This window comes from Grampus griseus, assembly GCF_964374135.1.
Source record: "Grampus griseus genome assembly, chromosome: 4".
In the NCBI taxonomy this organism is placed as follows: domain Eukaryota; kingdom Metazoa; phylum Chordata; class Mammalia; order Artiodactyla; family Delphinidae; genus Grampus; species Grampus griseus.
This window is the reverse complement of record NC_138997.1, coordinates 7,810,652-7,829,660: the sequence shown is the minus strand read 5'-3', so window position 1 is coordinate 7,829,660 and position 19,009 is coordinate 7,810,652. Positions and strand designations below refer to the sequence as shown.

The 19,009-nt window shown below is 40.0% G+C and overlaps 1 protein-coding gene across 5 annotated transcripts in view; it reads left to right on the top strand.

Moving 5' to 3' along the window:
- Window positions 1-19,009, top strand: part of FAM13A (family with sequence similarity 13 member A) — a 282,246-nt gene that overhangs the window by 214,057 nt on the left and 49,180 nt on the right. For all 5 annotated transcript variants that reach the window (XR_014296630.1, XM_082653007.1, XM_082653010.1 and 2 more), the window contains 2 exons: window positions 1,290-1,469; window positions 9,238-9,427. Coding sequence is in view for 4 of the 5 variants with exons in the window: in XM_082653007.1 (XP_082509133.1) it covers window positions 1,290-1,469; window positions 9,238-9,427 (370 nt within the window). In the remaining variant the exon portion in view is untranslated. The remainder of the gene's footprint in view (window positions 1-1,289; window positions 1,470-9,237; window positions 9,428-19,009) is intronic.

The following is a 19,009-nucleotide window of genomic DNA, read 5'->3' as shown; positions in this document are numbered from 1 at the left end:
CTGACCACTTTTAAAATATATATGTGGTTTTTAAAATTTTTAACAGCTTTTTTGAGGTGTATATACAAAAAACTATACACATACTTATTGTATTGTATACTTAATGTATACAGTTTGATGAGTTTGGATGTGATTCTTTTTTCAAGTGAAGGAAAACATGCTTTGAGGAGTGTCAGTTTAGAATTTTTCATGCCTGCTTATTCAGAATTAAATAATGAAGTGATAAAAATGGGTTTAGACACATTGAAAGATTATATAGCTTTAAAAATGATACATCATCTGTCTTATCATGCACTCTTTTTAGCCCCTGAGCTTACCTGTTTTCTTCAGAAATCTATCCTTCCATCTCCAGTAATATACATTGGGGTGTTTGCATGAATACAGCTTCAATCATGTATATTACAATTTGATTGAATAAAGGTTCAGAAAGATTTTACCATTCTGTTATGAGGAGTAATTGCTCTGGTAAGGTGTTCTTTTTTAATAGCATTATTGCCTATATAATTTTATCTTAAAGGGATTCCAAAGAGATAATAGGCATCATAAAATCATTTGTGCCAATTTGCTTTGTAAATCATACTGTCTTCCTCTGCAGAACTGGTATAAATCTGGAAGAAACTCACCTTTGTAAGAATAGGTCCATTATTATTCTATGAGGAAAAAATCTTTCCTCATTCTGCCTTATATTAAATGATCTGTATTTCCTGAATGCCTCCTACAATTGTTGCTAGACCTGCCGTGAGAGTTTCAGTAATCCAGGATAGAAAACGCAATTATCACATTGGTGGAATTTGTTCTGTGTAGCTTTGTTTTTAATACACAGCGCAAATATTTGGGGATTAATGCCTCATACTGTCTTTGCTCATGAAGCTGTAGTAGATGTTCCATGGAAAATACTGATATTTCCAATATTACGGGAACTTTTTTTTATTGAAGTATAGTTGATTTACAATGTTGTGTTAATTTCTGCTGTAGAGCAAAGTGATTCCATTATACATATATATATATATATATATATGTGTGCAGATTCTTTTTTCATATTCTTTTCCATTATGGCTTATCATAGGCTACTGAATATAGTTCTCTGTGCTCTACCGTAGGACCTTGTTGTTTCTCCATTCTATATATAAGAGCTTACGTCTGCTGACCCCAGCCTCCCACTCCATCCCTCCCCCAGCCTCTTCCCCCTTGGCGACCACCAGTGTGTTTTCCATGTACGGGGACATATTTTTAAACGCAGTTATTGATAAGTTTCATTGCTTGATTGACTCTGCATTCTTTTTTACCAGACTCTTAGAAAGAACCATCCGGTCAGCCGTAGAACAACATCTTTTGGATGTTAATAGCTCTGGAGGGCAAAGTTCAGAGGACTCAGAATCTGGAACATCATCAGCATCTTTCTCCACATCCACCAAACAGCGACGACGCCAGTCCAAGGAGCAGGATGAAGTTCGACATGGCAGCGACATGTGAGTCGGCATTGGTACTTCTTGTTTGCATTTGCTCTTCTTCTTTTAAAAATATACACCCGGGGGCTTCCCTGGTGGCGCAGTGGTTGAGAGTCCGCCTGCTGATGCAGGGGACACGGGTTCGTGCCCCGGTCCGGGAAGATCCCACGTGCTGCGGAGCGGCTGGGCCCATGAGCCATGGCCGCTGAGCCTGCGCTCCACAACGGGAGAGGCCACAACAGTGAGAGGCCCGCGTACCGCAAAAAAACAAACAAACAAACAAAAACCCCCTTCGGGCTTCCCTGGTGGCACAGTGGTTGAGATTCCGCCTGCCAATGCAAGGGACACGGGTTCGAGCCCTGGTCTGGGAGGATCCCACATGCCGTGGAGCAACTGGGCCCGTGAGCCACAACTACTGAGCCTGCGCGTCTGGAGCCTGTGCTCCGCAACAAGACAGGCCGCGACAGTGAGAGGCCCGCGCACCGCAATGAAGAGTGGCCCCCACTTGCCACAACTAGAGAAAGCCCTCGCACAGAAACGAAGACCCAACACAGACAAAAATAAAATAAATAAATAGATAAAAATTAAACAAAATATATATATATATATATACACACACACACATACACCCGAATTAGTGACTGTGTTATAGACACTCTCATTTCAGTACTCAGGTTAACATTTTAAGGTTTCATTTTGACCCTTCTAAACTTGGCTGGCATTTAGAAATTCATAAGTGATTGAATAAACATTTCCTTTTCATCTAGATGTTTTGTATGTTATGGGAAGCCACCTCTGATTTAATGCATTTCATGGCTTCCTCATGAATATCTTGTCAATATTTAGAGAGATTCTGAAGCACTGGAGGAGAAAATTGCCACATTCCTGTCCAGAGACGGTTTTTTCCTTGTTGGACGACATTCAGTTGGCTATTAGACTTGCTTATGAGCCAGTAGATTTCCCCACTATTTTGACCGGATTAAATACCAGAATATTACTGTAATGCTCTGACAGTTGATGATGTTTTAGTAGAAGAAAGATTGAGCTTAAGTCTAACAAAAGAGGAAATGCTTGAGTTCTTTATTATTATAATGACTAATTTTAAGGCATTCTCTCAGCATGAACTTCAAGAAGAGTATTACAACAAATTTTATTCTCCGTGAAAAGATTTGATAAAATACAAATGACTAATTACCATTCATCTTATTGAATAATCATGATTTAAATTGTCAAGGAAAATACATTTATATATAATAGACTATAGTCCCATATTTTTCCTGAAAGTTTTATCTACTGTAGCATTTAGTCTCTATAAAGTTATTATTTTGAAATTCTTATTAAATGATAAAGACTAAACCAAGCCCTAGTTTGCCTCGTTCCTTCTCACCTGGACTCAGAATCTACATCAAAATGTTGATGGAAAAAAAGCAACTTCTCTTTGCTTAAAGAAAATACAAAAGATAAATATAAATAAATTCCATGCTGCACATTATAAAGACGTTTAAGAGCTATATTAACAAATGTAATTTTAGAAATTAAAAAGTATCAGTAATATAACCCACTGACTTTTCAAGTGGTACAAGCAGCACGTTTTAAAAAATATTTGTCTTAGAGCTGGTGGATAGGAGGGGGTGCTGTAGTATTTCCTTTAGAAAATAGGAAAATTATAATACGGGACATATTTACATTTAAATTAGCTACTGACTAAGCTTTATAGAAGGTGTTTAGGTATATAATTAGTCTGTGTGGCCTATATTGTGTTATACAGCGAGTACCAAATTATTCATCTAACACTGTTCTTAGCCTCTGCCTCATTTTTCTGCCACACAGTATGTAGCAACACGGCATTTTTAAAAGCCTTAGTGTGTCACGACATCGTGCTTTCCACCCTCGTTGTTTGGACAGAGGGATAGCAAGCAGAGACTGGAAGCGATAGTGAGCGTGGTAGAACAAAGCTGGACAGTGGTCCTGGTGGTGGTGGGTACATGGGGCAGGCCAGGGAGGAGCACGGCAGGGTAAGGTCAAAAGTGAACAGGGGCTACACAGATAAACCCACGCACCTATGGTCACCTAATCTATGACGAAGGAGGCAAGACTATACAGTGGAGAAAAGACAGCCTCTTCAATAAGTGGGGCTGGGAAAACTGGACAGCTACATGTAAAAGAATGAAATTAGAGCACTGCCTAACACCATACACAAAAATAAACTCAAAATGGATTAAAGACCTAAATGTAAAGCCAGATATTGTAAAACTCTTAGAGGAAAATATAGGCAGAACACTCTCTGACATAAATCACAGCAAGGTCTTTTTCCATCCACTGCCTAGAGTAATGAAAATAAAAACAAAAATAAACGGGACCTAATGAAACTTAAAAGCTTTTGCACAGCAAAGGAAACCATAAACAAGATGAAAAGACAACCCTCAGAATGGGAGAAAATGTTTGCAAATGAAGCAACTGACAAAGGATTAATCTCCAAAATATACAAACAGCTCATGCAGCTCAATATTAAAAAAACAACCTAATCAAAAAAATGGGCAGAAGATCTAAATAGACATTTCTCCAGAGAAGACATACAGATGGCCAAGAGACACATGAAAGGATGGTCAACATCACTGATTATTAGAGAAATGCAAATCAAAACTACAATGAGGTGTCACCTCACACCGGTCAGAATGGCCATCATCAAAAATTCTACGAACAGGGCTTTCCTGGTGGTGCAGTGGTTGAGAGTCCGCCTGCCGATGCAACGGACACGGGTTTGTGCCCCGGTCTGGGAAGATCCCACATGCTGCGGAGCGGCTGGGCCCATAAGCCCTGGCCGCTGAGCCTGCACGTCCAGAGCCTGTGCTCCGCAACGGGAGAGGCCACAATAGTGAGAGGCCCGCATACTACACACGCAAAAAATTCTACGAACAGTAAGTGCCGGAGAGGGTGTGGAGAAAAGGGAACCCTCTTGCACTGCTGGTGGGAGCATAAATTGATACAGCCACTATGGAGAACAGTATGGAAGTTCCTTAAAAAGCTAAAAATAGAACTACCATATGACCCAGCAATCCCATTACTGGGCATATACACAGAGAAAACCATAGTTCAAAAAGATACATGTACCCCAATGTTCACTGCAGCACTATTTACAATAGCCAGAACATGGAAGCAACCTAAATGTTCATCAACAGAGGAATAGATAAAGAAGATGTGGTACATATATACAATGGAATATTACTCAGCCATTAAAAGGAACAAAACTGGGTACTTTGTAGAGACAGGGATGGACCTAGAGACTGTCAATGCAGAGTGAAGTAAGTCAGAAAGAGAAAAACAAATATCATACACTAACGCGTATATGTGGGATCTTAAAAAATGGTATAGATGATCTTATTTGCAAAGCAGAAATAGAGACACAGACATAGAGAGCAGATGTATGGATACCAAGGGGGAAGGAGGGGGTGGGATGAATTGGGAGATGGAGACTGACATATATACAATGTTGATACTATGTATAAAATAGATAACTAATGAGAACCTACTGTGTAGCACAGGGACCTGTACTCAATGCTCTGTGGTGACCTAAATGGGAAGGAAATCCAAAAAACAGGGGATATATGTATACATATAACTGATTCACTTTGCTGTACAGTAGAACCATTGTAAAGCAGCTCTACTCCAATAAAAACTTTTTTGAAAAAAGTGAACAGGGGCTAGACAGGGAGAGAAATATGAAACACAGAGTAACCACTCCTGCAGAATTTAAATACAGTTTCCCACATCTGGGGATATTTCTAGTATAAGTTACCTTGATTGTTTTTCAGTATCAACATCAGGGGAACAAAAGGTGGTGGGGAATGGTAAAGTCTACCTAATCATCTAAAGAGGTATCCATGAAGCTCTAGCCTTTCCCTTCATTTCTCTTGTCTGATGTCCCTTCACCGCTCATTCTGGCCACTCATTGTGGTCAAACCACAGCTGTGCATTGAGTGAAAAAATCGTGGGGTGTAAACTATTTATAGCAGAAGTAACTCACAGTCTCACCTGATGCTTTTCCTTAGCATGTAATCTGGGCGTTCAGAAGTCCCTTTCAAATGGTCCTTGTTGGCTTCACCTTCCTGGTCATAAGGCCCCTCCTCACCTGACACTATTGTGTCTTGGTAGTCCGTCTTCTTGAACTCTCAGCCTGTACTGAATGGCTGCTCTAAGCTCTCCACAGCTTTGGAGGAACGAGGACCTTATCTCTCAGAGCTCTAGATCTGCTACTTCTGCCCCCATGAAGGTCCTCTTCAGTATGTCCCCAGGAGATGCACTGACATGGTGTCAGTTGTAAAAAGGTTAAGAATCATTATTATAGCCTAAAGTAAGTATGTTTTTCTCAGTGTTTGCTTATACATAATTGACTCGTCATCTAAGATTTCCAACAGATTTTGCTTAAAAAATAAGGAAAGGTTAAAGCTAGACTTTACTGTATTCAAAGCTATTAGCCATATGGAGTGGTTTTAAAATGTTTTGAAAAATAAAAATCTATGATCTATTATTTCGCCTTTAACAACTTAGAGCTGCAACTATTTACAAAACTATCCTTTAAGCCAACAGTCACCACATTTCAAGGTGAGATTAAAGAGTCAATAAAGTCTGTCGTAATATCATCACGGCAGATTTTTTAAATAAGCAATGTAGAGGGCAAAGATTATAAATACTTCATTTTAGTGCACATGATTTCCTATTTGTCTAAATTCATAAGGAAACATTATCAGGCTTATATTATTATTTGTTACAATAAAAATGTGAAAGTTTAAGGAATGTATTCATTATGTAAAAGGGTTCAGTTTAATTCTTACTAAAAAATTAACCATCTGCCAGGATCATGGACATGTTGAATCTTGGTGATGGATATAAGGAAATTCATGGTGATATTCCCTCTATTTTTCTATGTTTGTAACTTTCATAATAAACTTTTGTTTAAAAAGAAAGGCAAGGCATGACAGGTGAAAATGGTTTCAATCTTCCAAAACACAGTGAACTAGAAAATTATGCATATCTTTTGTTATATAAATATTATATTAAATTCCTACTGCAAAGTAAAAAGAAAAGCGTGCTATCTTAGAATAATGAAGAGTTCAGTATTGCTAGAACATTACGTGTGTATGTAGGGGTGAGGAGGAAACTCGCAAAAGAAGAAAAACTAAAACTAAGATCTAGATGGTGAAAGTGAGAGGCCACCGAGATCTAAGTTCAGGTCAAATCACAGTGTTTCGGGTGTGACTGAGCCTGTCACCATGTCATGGGAAGGAGTCATGCACCTGTGCTCCTGGTCACATGGGCACCGCAGTGAGAGGCACTCACTCATACAAGAGCAAAGAGTTTCCTTTGAGGAGAACAGGATTTCCACCTGAGCACAACTGCACGATCAGATTTTCGTATATTTATTTGGACAGGATTTATTCCAGTGATTCATTCACTATTCACAAAGATTAGAAAATAAACTTGGTCTTTTAATTTCTAAAAATAGTTTTTAGCTTTTGTATTCATCTGCTCAGGCTGCCATAACAAAGTACCCCAGACTAGGGGCTTAAGCACCAGAAATGTATTTTCTCACAGTTCAGAGAGGCTGGAAGTCCAAGAGCAAGGTGCTGACAGGGTTGGTTTTTGTTGAGACCTCTCTGACTTGCTGACGGTGCCCGCTCAGTGAGTGTGTCCTCACATGGCCTTTCCACTGTGTTCTCTGGTGTCTCTGCCTCTTCTTTTGAGAACACCGGTCCTCTTGAATTATGTTCCCACCTTTATGACCTCACGTAACCTTAATTACCTCCTCAGAGGTCCTGTCTCTAAATACAGTCACCTTGGCGGCAGGGCTTCAACATAATGAATTTGGGGGGAATACAATTTCGTCCATGACAACTTTCAAACCTAAAAACTCCTCCATTAAAAAATTACAGTTGGATTTATACCCCGGGAGTTAGGGAAAATATGAAGAGAAAGAAGAAGACAAATTTAAATAGTAAAACAAGTGATTGTGAATTTGAGACCAAACTCATCTAGCCATCCACAGAAGGCACTGCTCCCAGTGGAGGGAGGGGAGAGATTTAAGCGTGTGTGTATATGTGCCGGCATGTGAGTCCTTATCAACTTTTCCTCACGTCTTCAATTATTTTATACTTAGGATATTTCTTATAAATGTTACATACATCTTTTATATAATTTTACTAAATCTACATATTTGTACATTATAAGTTGTATAGAATAAGACTAAATTAAATATGGAGTATTAAAAATCACCAAAGATAGTATAACTTTGAAAATATTATGATAATATTTAATTCATAATGTTGCCTCCATGATAGCCTATCTAAGATAGGATATGAATTTAAATTGCAGAATAAATATTTAATGTTATCTTTCACTTGGGGATATGATTGAACTGATAGTAAAATATGGTCATCTGTTTTTACTCTTTGGAGCTCATTTATTTCAAGATAACAGCTTTGGGTGTTTAGGGAGATGCCTTTATATATTTTTCTTAAATTGAAGTATAGTTGATTTACAATGTTGTATTCATTTCTGCTGTACGGCAAAGTGATTCAGTTATACACATATATACATTCTTTTTTGTATTCTTTTCCATTATGGTTTATATCAAGATACTGAATATAGTTCCCAGTGCTGTACAGTAGGACCTTGTTGTTTATCCATTCAGTGTGTAATAGTTTGCATCTACTAACCCCAAACTCCCAGTCCATCCCTCACCTCCCCCCTTCTCCCTTGGCAACCACAAGTCTGTTCTCTATGTCTGTGAGTCTGTTTCTGTTTTGTAGGTAGGTTCATTAGTACCATACTTTAGATTCCACATATAAGTGATATCATATGGTATTTGTCTTTCTAACTTACTTCACTTAGTATGAAAACCTCTAGCTGCAGGGAGATACCTTTAAGGTCACACCATGAGGGAGCGTATAAAGTCTCATTCACTTGTACCTGACCAAGCCATGGTGCTGCACTGATGGTTTAATTTGTTCTGTGATGTAGTCAAGGATAAACATTTTTCTAAGTAATTTAATTTTGTGAAAACCTCTTAAAAGGGAATGTTAAAATACTTAAGGAAAACTATTTCAAGAGCATTAAATGAATTAAATTCTATAATTAAAATGTCTAAAACTAAGTCATGAGGAACTCTAGTTATAAGCTTACATCCAGAAACTTGTACTGGGAAGTAATGAATCCATATTTCAGTTAAAACGCTTTGTATTCCATAGTTTTTATTATACTATTTCTACCAAGATTATCTAATGCAGTCAGATTTAGGTATGAATGCATTTCTACTGTGCTAAAATGTCTTTCGCAGTTGGGAGAATCAGTGTTCCATTCTGGAGAAAAAGACGTATTTCCTTTTCAGATTTTTCTTCATACATTATATTACTTTATAAGATTTATGTGTGTTTGTGTGTGTGTGTGTGTATGTGTATTTATATAAAACCTATGAATTATGGGAAATGTCTTTGTAAGTTTGCACTGTTCTCCTGATTTGAATACAGATTACTTTTGGTACAAATACAAAAGCTGTTCATTGGTAGAAACACAGCCCTTGCCGATTTGCCTCTGAGAATGATTTCTCTTTGAATGTGATATATTTGGCGCCAAGTGCTCTCAGGAGTGGCATTCTGCTCAGATTTTGATCAAAAATGCAACCTGGAATTTCTAAGCACTCTTCTGACTTTCTGTGTGATGCAGTGGCAATGTCACTTAAATGTCCCTTTTACCTTTTAAAGTAAAATTAAGCTAAATCTCTTTTCAATTCAAGGGGACTTATCAACAAAGAAAATATTCCTTCTGGGTTCAGCAACCTTGATGAATGTATTTTGAATGCTCATCATGAAGTGGAAAAATTACATGAAAATACTTCTGGTTATCTTGGAGAAAGGGGCAAACCGAAACGTCAGAAATCCAGTTCCGGACTTTCTGAGCTCAGTGAACATCAAGATAGTCTTGTGGTAAGTGCATACTTCCGTAAAATCTTTACTTGTGGTCAGTTAGGGAATATCACACCTCTTTTCCTTGCTTTGTAAAAAATACCAATGTGGAGTTTCACAGAATTATAGAGCATGAGTTCTGAAAAAGACCTTAAGAGCTACTAAGTATACACACGTATTTCTTTCTGATAAATATAAGAAGCAAGTCCAAGGTAGATTACACTTTGCCAAAGGAACAAGGGGCAACACATGCCTCGGTTTCCATGTTATTGAAATCGGTCTGAGTTTCCTCTCATTCTTTTGAGCATTTTTAAATTTTATTTTTGGAATAAAATTGTCACAGTAGTTTTCCTTCTATTCCCCCATTTTATTTGTTCCTGTCTATATGAATATGTAAAAAAAAATTAATAAATGAACTTAAAGTGAAGTGAAAGAAGAATACATACAGGACGAGGATCAATTGTCTTTGTGTTCAGAAATCTCTTTGTGTTCAGAAATTTAATTTCAAAGCTGTACACTATAAATAGTTTCTTTCCTCTATGTCTCAGGAACAAAAAAATTAATCTCCTACACGGTTACCTCAGACCTGAACTCTGGGTCATTAATTTGATACATAAGCTATAGCAGGTAGTTTTAGTCAATAACTAAATATTTATGCAGTTTAACTATAAATATATGTCATCCTTTTTTGTGTATGCTTCAGTTTCTCTGAAAAGTGAGAACAAAAGTCTGTCTTCTAATTCCCTGTAGTTAGAAGAAATGTAACCAAAAAAAAAAAGAAAAACCTGCAGATGAATTTTATAATATAACATGAACTAGCGTCCCTAATAAAAATAGGTAATAGGTAATATCCATTCTTACAATGTGTAAAGCCTCTGTTCTGCTTTATCTCTGAGCAGTTTTTACCTCCATGCTGGGTTTTCTGTAAGTTTAGCAAAACTTATGGGCCACTCATTTTCCCATTGTCAGTTTCTGCATGTGCTCAGAGAAGATTCCCAATTTTATTCCCTAAATAAAATATGCATAAATGCAAATCTGGGGAAAACATGTTTATTCCATTTTCTTCCAAATGTCTTGGGGCCCTGTTTCTAGAAATAAATTGATCAGCTAGAATGGACAGAGACATCCACCTCAGACCCGTGTCTGACACAGTTCTCCCAATACAGAATGTAAGCTTTGGAACCATTGCACATTAAATGGTTTTTAACACTAACTTAATTCTTATTTGGGGGAAAAGTAACATTTTTAATAAACTAAATGATACTAACTCTATTAGCTCTTTATTTGGCCCATGATTTGTTTATGTGCCGAAGAGAATTACAGTGACTAGAAGTCTGACACTTGGCTTCTCAGAGAAGAATGTACTTCTCTGAATCCCTTTTAAAATGAACTTAACTCATCAATATTTTTTTTTCCACCAGAAATAGTATCTTAACTAGCTAGGTGGTAATAGCTAATAAAAGTGGGAAAGTACATTTATTCCTTAGAATATGTGTGTGATTGCTAAAACTATGGACATCGTGTTTGTTTAAAAACATTTGGAGCAGAGAGCCTAATCCCATTGTGGTCTTTTTTCTGTGAAAGGGGTTTGTCTCCACCTTAGCCACCAGTTTCTGCATTCCAGGATTATGCAGGTCACATGTTAACATAAGTGAGCTAGGTGGACCGTGTCTTTGTTGCAATGAATAATTTAAAACCCTGTCAACACAACTGAGACAGAAGCAAAACTTCCTCGTCTGTGAAGTGAGGGTATTCTCAAAGATCTTTTCTGACTCATATTCCATTAATTTTAAATCTCATCTTCACAGGTCACCACAAAGCAAAGAGCTAAGGAACATAACGACTAGTATTTAGACTAGTCCTGAAAGTGCAGCTGTGCATCTCAACTTCCCACTTACTTTTAACCTTCTATTTTTACTTTACCCCACTCTCCTCCAGAACCTTCTCCCACTTCAAGTTCTTTATACACTGACTAAACTTTTGTTTCTGTAGCTGGAAGAACATACACAATTCTATGCCTTCTGTGTGCCAGGAAATATTTCAGAATCTAGGGATACAGCTGAGAGACAAACAAGCAAAAATCACTGCCCTCACGGAGCCTACATTCCAGTAGGGGAAACAGACAAAATCTAGATAAAAAAAGTAAACCATAAAATATATTAGATAGTGATAACTATTAAGCAAGAAATAAAGCAAGAGATGAGGATAGGAATTGTGAGAGGGCAGGGGATACAATTTTAAGGAGAGTGGTCAGAGGAGACCTCCCAGGAATTTGACACTTGAGTGCAAAGACCTAGAGGAAGTAAGGAAACGAGCCATACTGTCACAGCAGGTTGCAGAGACCCCGAGACAGTCACTTATCTGCAATGTTCAAGAAACCACAGAGATACTGTTAGGGTTAGAAGAGAATGAGGAAAGTGAAAGAGGTAGTTGGGGGGAGAGAACAGATTAAGTAGATTATTGTTAAGGACTCTGCCTTTACTCCAGGTGAGATGAGAATCCGTGTGAGGGTTCCAGGTAGAACGGTGATGTGACTTACTGAAATTTGGTTTGACTGCTGTGTTGGAAATAGACAGTAAGCAGACAAGGGCAAGAAACAGGAAAACCCGTTAGGAAACTCTTGCAATAATCTAGGTTTGCGCTGATGATGGTGTGAACTAAGGTGATACCGGAGCCGGCACGAATTGCCTTGCAGGCTGCACAGTGCAGTACTCTAGGCGTTGTTCATATTGACTAACATGTGCATGGGTCCTCCTGGAGTAGTGTATTGCAGTAGTCAGGAGGTAATAGGTAGATTCTGGATATATTTTTGAACATAGAATTGACAGGATTTCCTGACATTACGTAACTGAGGGGTGTGAAAGTAATAGAGGAGTCGAAGATGACTCCGAGGTTTTTGGCAACTAGAAGATCTGTGTGGCCAGTTTACCGAGATGGAGAAGACAGAAGTTTGGGTGATGATGTCATGGTTCAGTGTTGGACATGTTAAGATTGAGCTGCCCGTCAAATATCTAAGAGGAGATAGCAGGAAGGCAGCTGGATTTCTGCGAGTTTAGGGAGGGTATCCTGGCTGGAGATGCATCGTGGGAGCCAGCAGCAGACAGAGGCTATCTGAAGTCAGCGTACTGGATGAGATAACCGAGGGAGCGAGGATGGACAGAAAAGGGAAGTGGCCTCAGGGACCGTGAGCCCTGAGGCATACGATCGTGTAAAGGATGGGGAGATGACAAGGTCCCAGTAGAGGAGACTCAAGAAGGAGACCCCAGCAAAGTAGAAAAAAATGAAGTGTGTTTGGTGTCCTGGATGCCAAGTGAACCACGTATCTCGAGTTGGAAAGAAGGTCAGATGATTGGCCGAGTAGAAGACTGAGAGCTTAGCCACTGGGATTACCAAGCTGGCGATCACTCAGTAAGAGCAGTTTTGATGGAGAGATGGGAGCAAACCATCTTCCAGAGAAAATGAGAAGAGAGTGACTGAAGAGTTTGAGTGATAATATCACAGTGATCTCACCAGCCCACAACACAGCCACAGTGACCTATAAAAGCATCTTGCAAATTTGGAATCTCTAAAGTGGGAACTGTCTGCGTACTTTCCCTTATCCTTTTTCCTCTCGGGGCTGTCATGACCAGCAGAGACTAAGAGACTACGGATAATTCAGAGCCCAGAAATTAGTGAGTGGCATTCAGGTGCTCTGCCTTATCTCTAATTATTGCCGTGGTCCCAACCTTTTCCTCTCTCCTTGCACTGCTAGCTCACACCTGTGCTCTTCAGCCTTTCTCAGAAGGAAACCTTGCCCCCTGGTTTATTTTGAAGAGCTAAGAGAGCCAGGCTGTGTTTCAGCAGCTTCCCTCACTCATGCTTCAAACTTTCTCTAGATCTCCACCCATTTTATTTTCTCACCTGCTCAAATGATGAAGTGGTTTTTCTAAATTCTACGGTTAACTTTAAGGTTAAGTAGCCTTGGAAATTCTCTTTTCTACGTCCATCTCCCCACCCCCTGTACGTGTACAAACACATACACAAACTCACTCCCTCACTCACGCAGACACTTTTCATTGCTTCCTCTCCACTGGCTTATTTCTGTCAGCCTAGAAAATGTCTGTCTCTAAAAACATTCCTTCTAGGGCACAATTTAACAGTTTGAATCAAAAGCTATAACTCAGTCACGCAGTGTATCCAATAATCCCACCTCTGCCACCCTGCTCTAGAGACATCATTGTAAATACGGAAAAGACTGTAAGTATTCATTTGCTCACCACGTGAGCATCTATAATCATGGAAAATTAGAAGCAATTTAAATGTTCAAAAGTAGGGGACCAGATAAGTAACATTTGCATGTCAATTCAATAAAATATTATGCATCGAATAAAAATTATGGTTCTGAAGACTGTAATAAAGTGAAAAATGTTTAGCAAGGGGTATTTTAAGTGCTTTGCATATATTATCAATTTTAATCCTCCAGTAATCCATAAGGTAGTTATTGTTTTTAATATTCTTATTCTAAACATGAGGAGACTGAGGCACAGGAGATTAAACAGCTGCCCAAGGTCACACATAAGGGGTGGAGCTCGGATTACACGATACTCTCCCTCATATTAAAAGTAGGTTATAGGGCTTCCCTGGTGGTGCAGTGGTTGAGAATCTGCCTGCTAATGCAGGGGACACGGGTTCGAGCCCTGGTCTGGGAGGATCCCACATGCCGCGGGGCAACGAGGCCCGTGAGCCACAACTATTGAGCCTGTGCGTCTGGAACCTGTGCTCTGCAACAATAGTGAGAGGCCCGCGCACCACGATGAAGAGTGGCCCCCGCTTGCCACAACTAGAGAAAGCCCTCGCACAGAAATGAAGACCCAACACAGCAAAAATAAATTAATTAATTAATAAAAACTCCTACCCCCAACATCTAAAAAAAAAAATGAATCCGCCTGCCAATGCAGGGGACACAGGTTTGAGCCCTGGTCCGGGAAGATGCCACATGCCGTGGAGCAACTAAGCCCATGCGCCACAACTACTGAGCCTGCGCTCTAGAGCCCGCGAGCCACAACTAAGCCTGCGTTCCACAGCTGAAGCCCGCGCGCCTAGAGCCCGTGCTCCACAACAAGAGAAGCCACCACAATGAGAAGCCCGCGCACCGCAACGAAGAGTAGCCTCCGCTCACCGCAACTAGAGAAACCCGCATGTAGCAACGAAGACCCAACGCAGCCAAAAATAAATAAATAGATTTTTTAAATAAAGTAGGTTATGAAGCAGTATATACAGTGCATGCATTTATGCATGAATATGTGTATATAAATATATATTTAAATGTTCATTCCTAGGAAAAAAGACAAATATACCTAAAACGATGGTATGATTGTATTATGGGAGTGGTGGTAGTATTAGAGGCAGTCGTTACTCCCAAAGAATATTTTCCAAATATTCTTTGTGTGATTATACTAATTCTATAATAAGCCTTACATTATATATATAAAAAAAAACATAGTCTAGCAGCTCTCTTATTCATAAACAGCATCTCCTTAATGTCACGTATACCCTCTGAAACCATAGGCAGGGTTCAAGGAAGGAGCAGAGGTCTTACACTCAGACCTGAATTTCAGTTGTAACTTTATCACTTAATAGCTATGGCAAGTGAGCATGTTACTTAGCCTCAGTTACTTCATCTGTAGCACGGGAATATTAATATCTCTTTCTGGTTTTGTGTGAGATTCGAATGCGATGTGCTAAAGAGCAGGAAAGACTGACAGCAGTACATATTTAAGTTCGTTTCTACTCCCTCTGCTCTGATGGCCAACCCCTCCCCTTCATTTTGCCGTCAAAAATTTTCAACAAGCTGCATTTCCAGTTCTTTCCACACTTGCTCGTCAACCCCTGTAATCTGAATTCTACCCCTCTAAAGACCTCTCTAAGAAACCACTTTCTCTGTGTCACTGGGTGGACATGTGGTTGGAACTGGTCTTTTAAGACTGCTGTGCTATTGTCTGCTTGGTCCTTGACCTCCCGAAGTCCCTGTGGTGCTTGATACTCTCATTTTCTCAGAGCTCTTTCTCCCTTGGCCTCCAGGATGTTGACCTCTCTTTGTCCTCTTACCTCAATGACTGTATTCTTCTTTACTGTGTCCTTTACTGGCTGATCTTCCACAAAACATGCTTAGATGTAAATGTTATGCAGGTAATTGCCTTATATCTCTTTTCCGTCAGCACTTCACATGAGAGCTTCTCTAATTCCATGCTGTCCGATGTCACCTCTCTACAGATGACTTAGAAATCAACATCTAGGCAATGCTCTCTGCAGCTCACCTTAGATAGTCCTCCCAAGTCAACATGTGAAGATCAAACTCATCTTCTTTCCCTCATTGGTCTCTTTTCACTCAGTATACCGATCTGATTTCATCAGATCATCATCTTCTTAGTCTTTTTGTTGTTGTTGTTGTTAATGCGGTACGCGGGCCTCTCGCTGTTGTGGCCTCTCCCGTTGTGGAGCACAGGCTCCGGACGCACAGGCTCGGCGGCCATGGCTCACGGGCCCAGCCGCTCTGCGGCATGTGGGATCTTCCCGGACCGGGGCACGAACCCGTGTCCCCTGCATCGGCAGGCGGACTCTCAACCACTGCGCCATCAGGGAAGCCCCCTCAGCTCACGTTTTTAATGCAGTATAACTCAGTAAGAACTCCTGTCCAAAACTACATGACAGTGATTATCTGAGTGGTGTCAATATAATGTAAAAAACCCCACCATTTGAACCACTGATTTAACAGTTGTCATTCCTTCAATGATACAACAATTAACTATACGACAAGCACTGTTTTAGGCACTAAAGACAAAATGGTGACCAAAACAGACACACTGTCTGCCATCCTGAAGTTTATATTCCCGAAGGATGAGGCAGATAAGAAACAAGTCAACGTATAGTCAGATGGCAGCACATGCTAGGAGAGAAGTGGAGCAGGATAAATAAGATGGGAAATGGACGGGAGGTTAAGAGTTGGCGTTGCACGGGTTGAGTCCTCAGATCAGGCCACACTGAGAATGTGCTTGTGCAGAAACCTGGACGAGGTGAGAAAGTGAGCCATCAGGATATCTGGGGAGAGACTATCCAGGTGGAGGGAGAACAGCCCTAGCCTTTAGAGGTTGCGCAAGAGGCTACCACGGTTGGAGCAGAGTTGAGGGAGGAGCGTTGTAGGAGATGAGGTCAGAGGCATAGCAAGGGAGCTGATCCCTTAAGGCTTTGTAGCCATCTTTAGATCTTGAGCATTTACCTTGAGTGAGATGAGGAACCATTCGAAGATTAAAGAGAAAAAAAGTCATTTTCTGAAGTACCTTTTGAAAGGGTCCCTCTGGCAACTGTATGGCCCAAGGGTGCTGAGGGCTATTCAGATAGCACGCATCTTAAAAATAAAGATAATATTAACAGTGTAACAAACTACAGTTGGAGCAGTAACCAAAATACATCAGTCACAGTGGCAAGGACCGGTGTCTGTCCGGTTCCCCATCCACCATTGTACGCCAGTGCCCAGCATAGCTCAGCACTCACAAAAAATGAGTTAAAAAAAAGGGAGCGAATGAATGGTTGCCGTATAGCTTAGAGTAACTTGGGTAACAAAAAGACCCAAGATGCAATGCCTTGCACACCGTAAAAGTTCTTCCTCCCGTGACAATCTAAAGCAGTTTGGGGCTCAGGAGAAGAGTTAGAACACTTGCTCCACGCGATGTTTCAGGGACCCAGGCCAACTGCCTCTCTGCCGTCTTTACCAGGTAGCTTCCAGAGCATTCGTGGTTTTCATCTCCGTTCCAGCTCCCAAGAGGAGAGAATAAGTGAGTGTCAAGGCGTGAACCTGGTGAGGCAGGTTATTAGCCAGGCCTGGAAAACACACATACCACTTCTCACAGCCTGTCGGAGAGAAGTCGGTCACATGGCCCCATCTACCTGCCGGAGGGGCTGTGGCTGCGCTGTCGCTGGGCGTGTGGCTCCCGCACTGCTGTGCAAGAAAGGTGGAACGGACTTGTGGGGACAGCTAGCCAGCTCTTCCATAGGTGTCCTCTTACAGTACCGGGAATTCTTTTTGAATATGGATTAATTTATGAGTTTTAAGCATAATAAAACATAAAACAGAAGGATACAAAAAGAAATTCAGATTTGCCATGAATCCTTTGTTAATGAGAATATTATCACGTACCTTCTCTTAGAGCTCAAGGTTAGAATAATGAACTTGTTTTGACTAGCAGTGTTCATGCAGCCTTCAGACTGAGCTGTTTCTATACTGAGCGAAGGCATTGTTTGAGTGTCCTCTGTAAAGGCTTTGTCAGCATTTTATAGTTTTAGAAGACAAATTTGTTTTTGCTCCAGGTGTTTTCAAGTGCTTCAGTGGTCAAACAAGTTTGGAGCCTAGCTGTTAATGCCAAAACAGAGATGGGGCCAGGGGAAAAAATTGAAAGTAAATTCCACAGTCTTAAAGCTAATTTTTTCAAAGCTTTTGCTCTTTATAGATTTGAGGTCATTTTTATGATTGAGGGGAGTGGTTCTTAAAATTGTTTCTTCTGACACCCAAAAATTGTCCAAGTAAATTATATCATAGAAAATCTGTATGTTTTGAAAGTCACTGGTAGGCCTTCTATGAGGCAGAACTAGGCTTTAGCTGTCTTTTTTTTTTTTTTAATATTTATTTATTTAGGCTGCATCAGGTCTTAGTTGCGGCATGTGGGATCTAGTTCCCTGACCGGGGATCGAACCTGGGCCCCCTGCATTGGGAGGGCAGAGTTTTACCCACTGGACCACCCCAGGGAAGTCCTATCTGTCTTTTTTTAATGCAATTCTAAAAGCAAATTTATCACATTCTACATAAAGACGTAATCTGTTCTTTGCTATTTCTTAAAATTACCTATTACCTTTAAAAGATCCTAACTTTAGAAGACTAATTAAAATTAAGTTAATGTAATAAGTCATTATTTTTAATAAGAATTGTACTACTTCAACTTTAATAAATGAAAACATCGATGACCTACTCTTTTACCACACCTAGAGAAGTGTTTGGGACATAAAACAGTTTAAAACCTTCAAAAGGCGTGGAGTCGGCGTTTCTCATAAGACCAGCACTATTAACAACTACAGAGCGTTTGAAAGTCCAGTAGCATACTTCTCTTACAATGGAAGCTTTCTACATTTCAGCCAATATTTTGACCTGTGCGTTCCATTTTCCCCTTCCCCCCATCTCAGTGAAGTGGGGAAATTGCTGATCTATTTCTTAACCTTCCCTCCCTAAACCCTTAGGCAAAGGATGCAAGTTAGAATCTATAAAATGCTTTGCAGCCATGGTAAGAGGTACTTTTGTTACTCTACTCCTGGACCTTCACTACCTTTATTATTTTCCTTCTGAAAAAATTAGGGTAGGTTGCCAGTTGTAACACATTCTTCCCAGATTCCTGTTTCCCAGAGGTATAGGGGCAACCCAGCTACCTTAGCAAAGGAACACGGCGTACTTGCATGCTGCTTTGGTGAAAGCAGACTGAATATTCAGTAGTCTCAGTCATGTGGAGGACAACATGAAAACTGGAATTATTGTAAAGCTTTAGAGAGGAATACTGAACAATACTGAAAGTCACCCTTTGT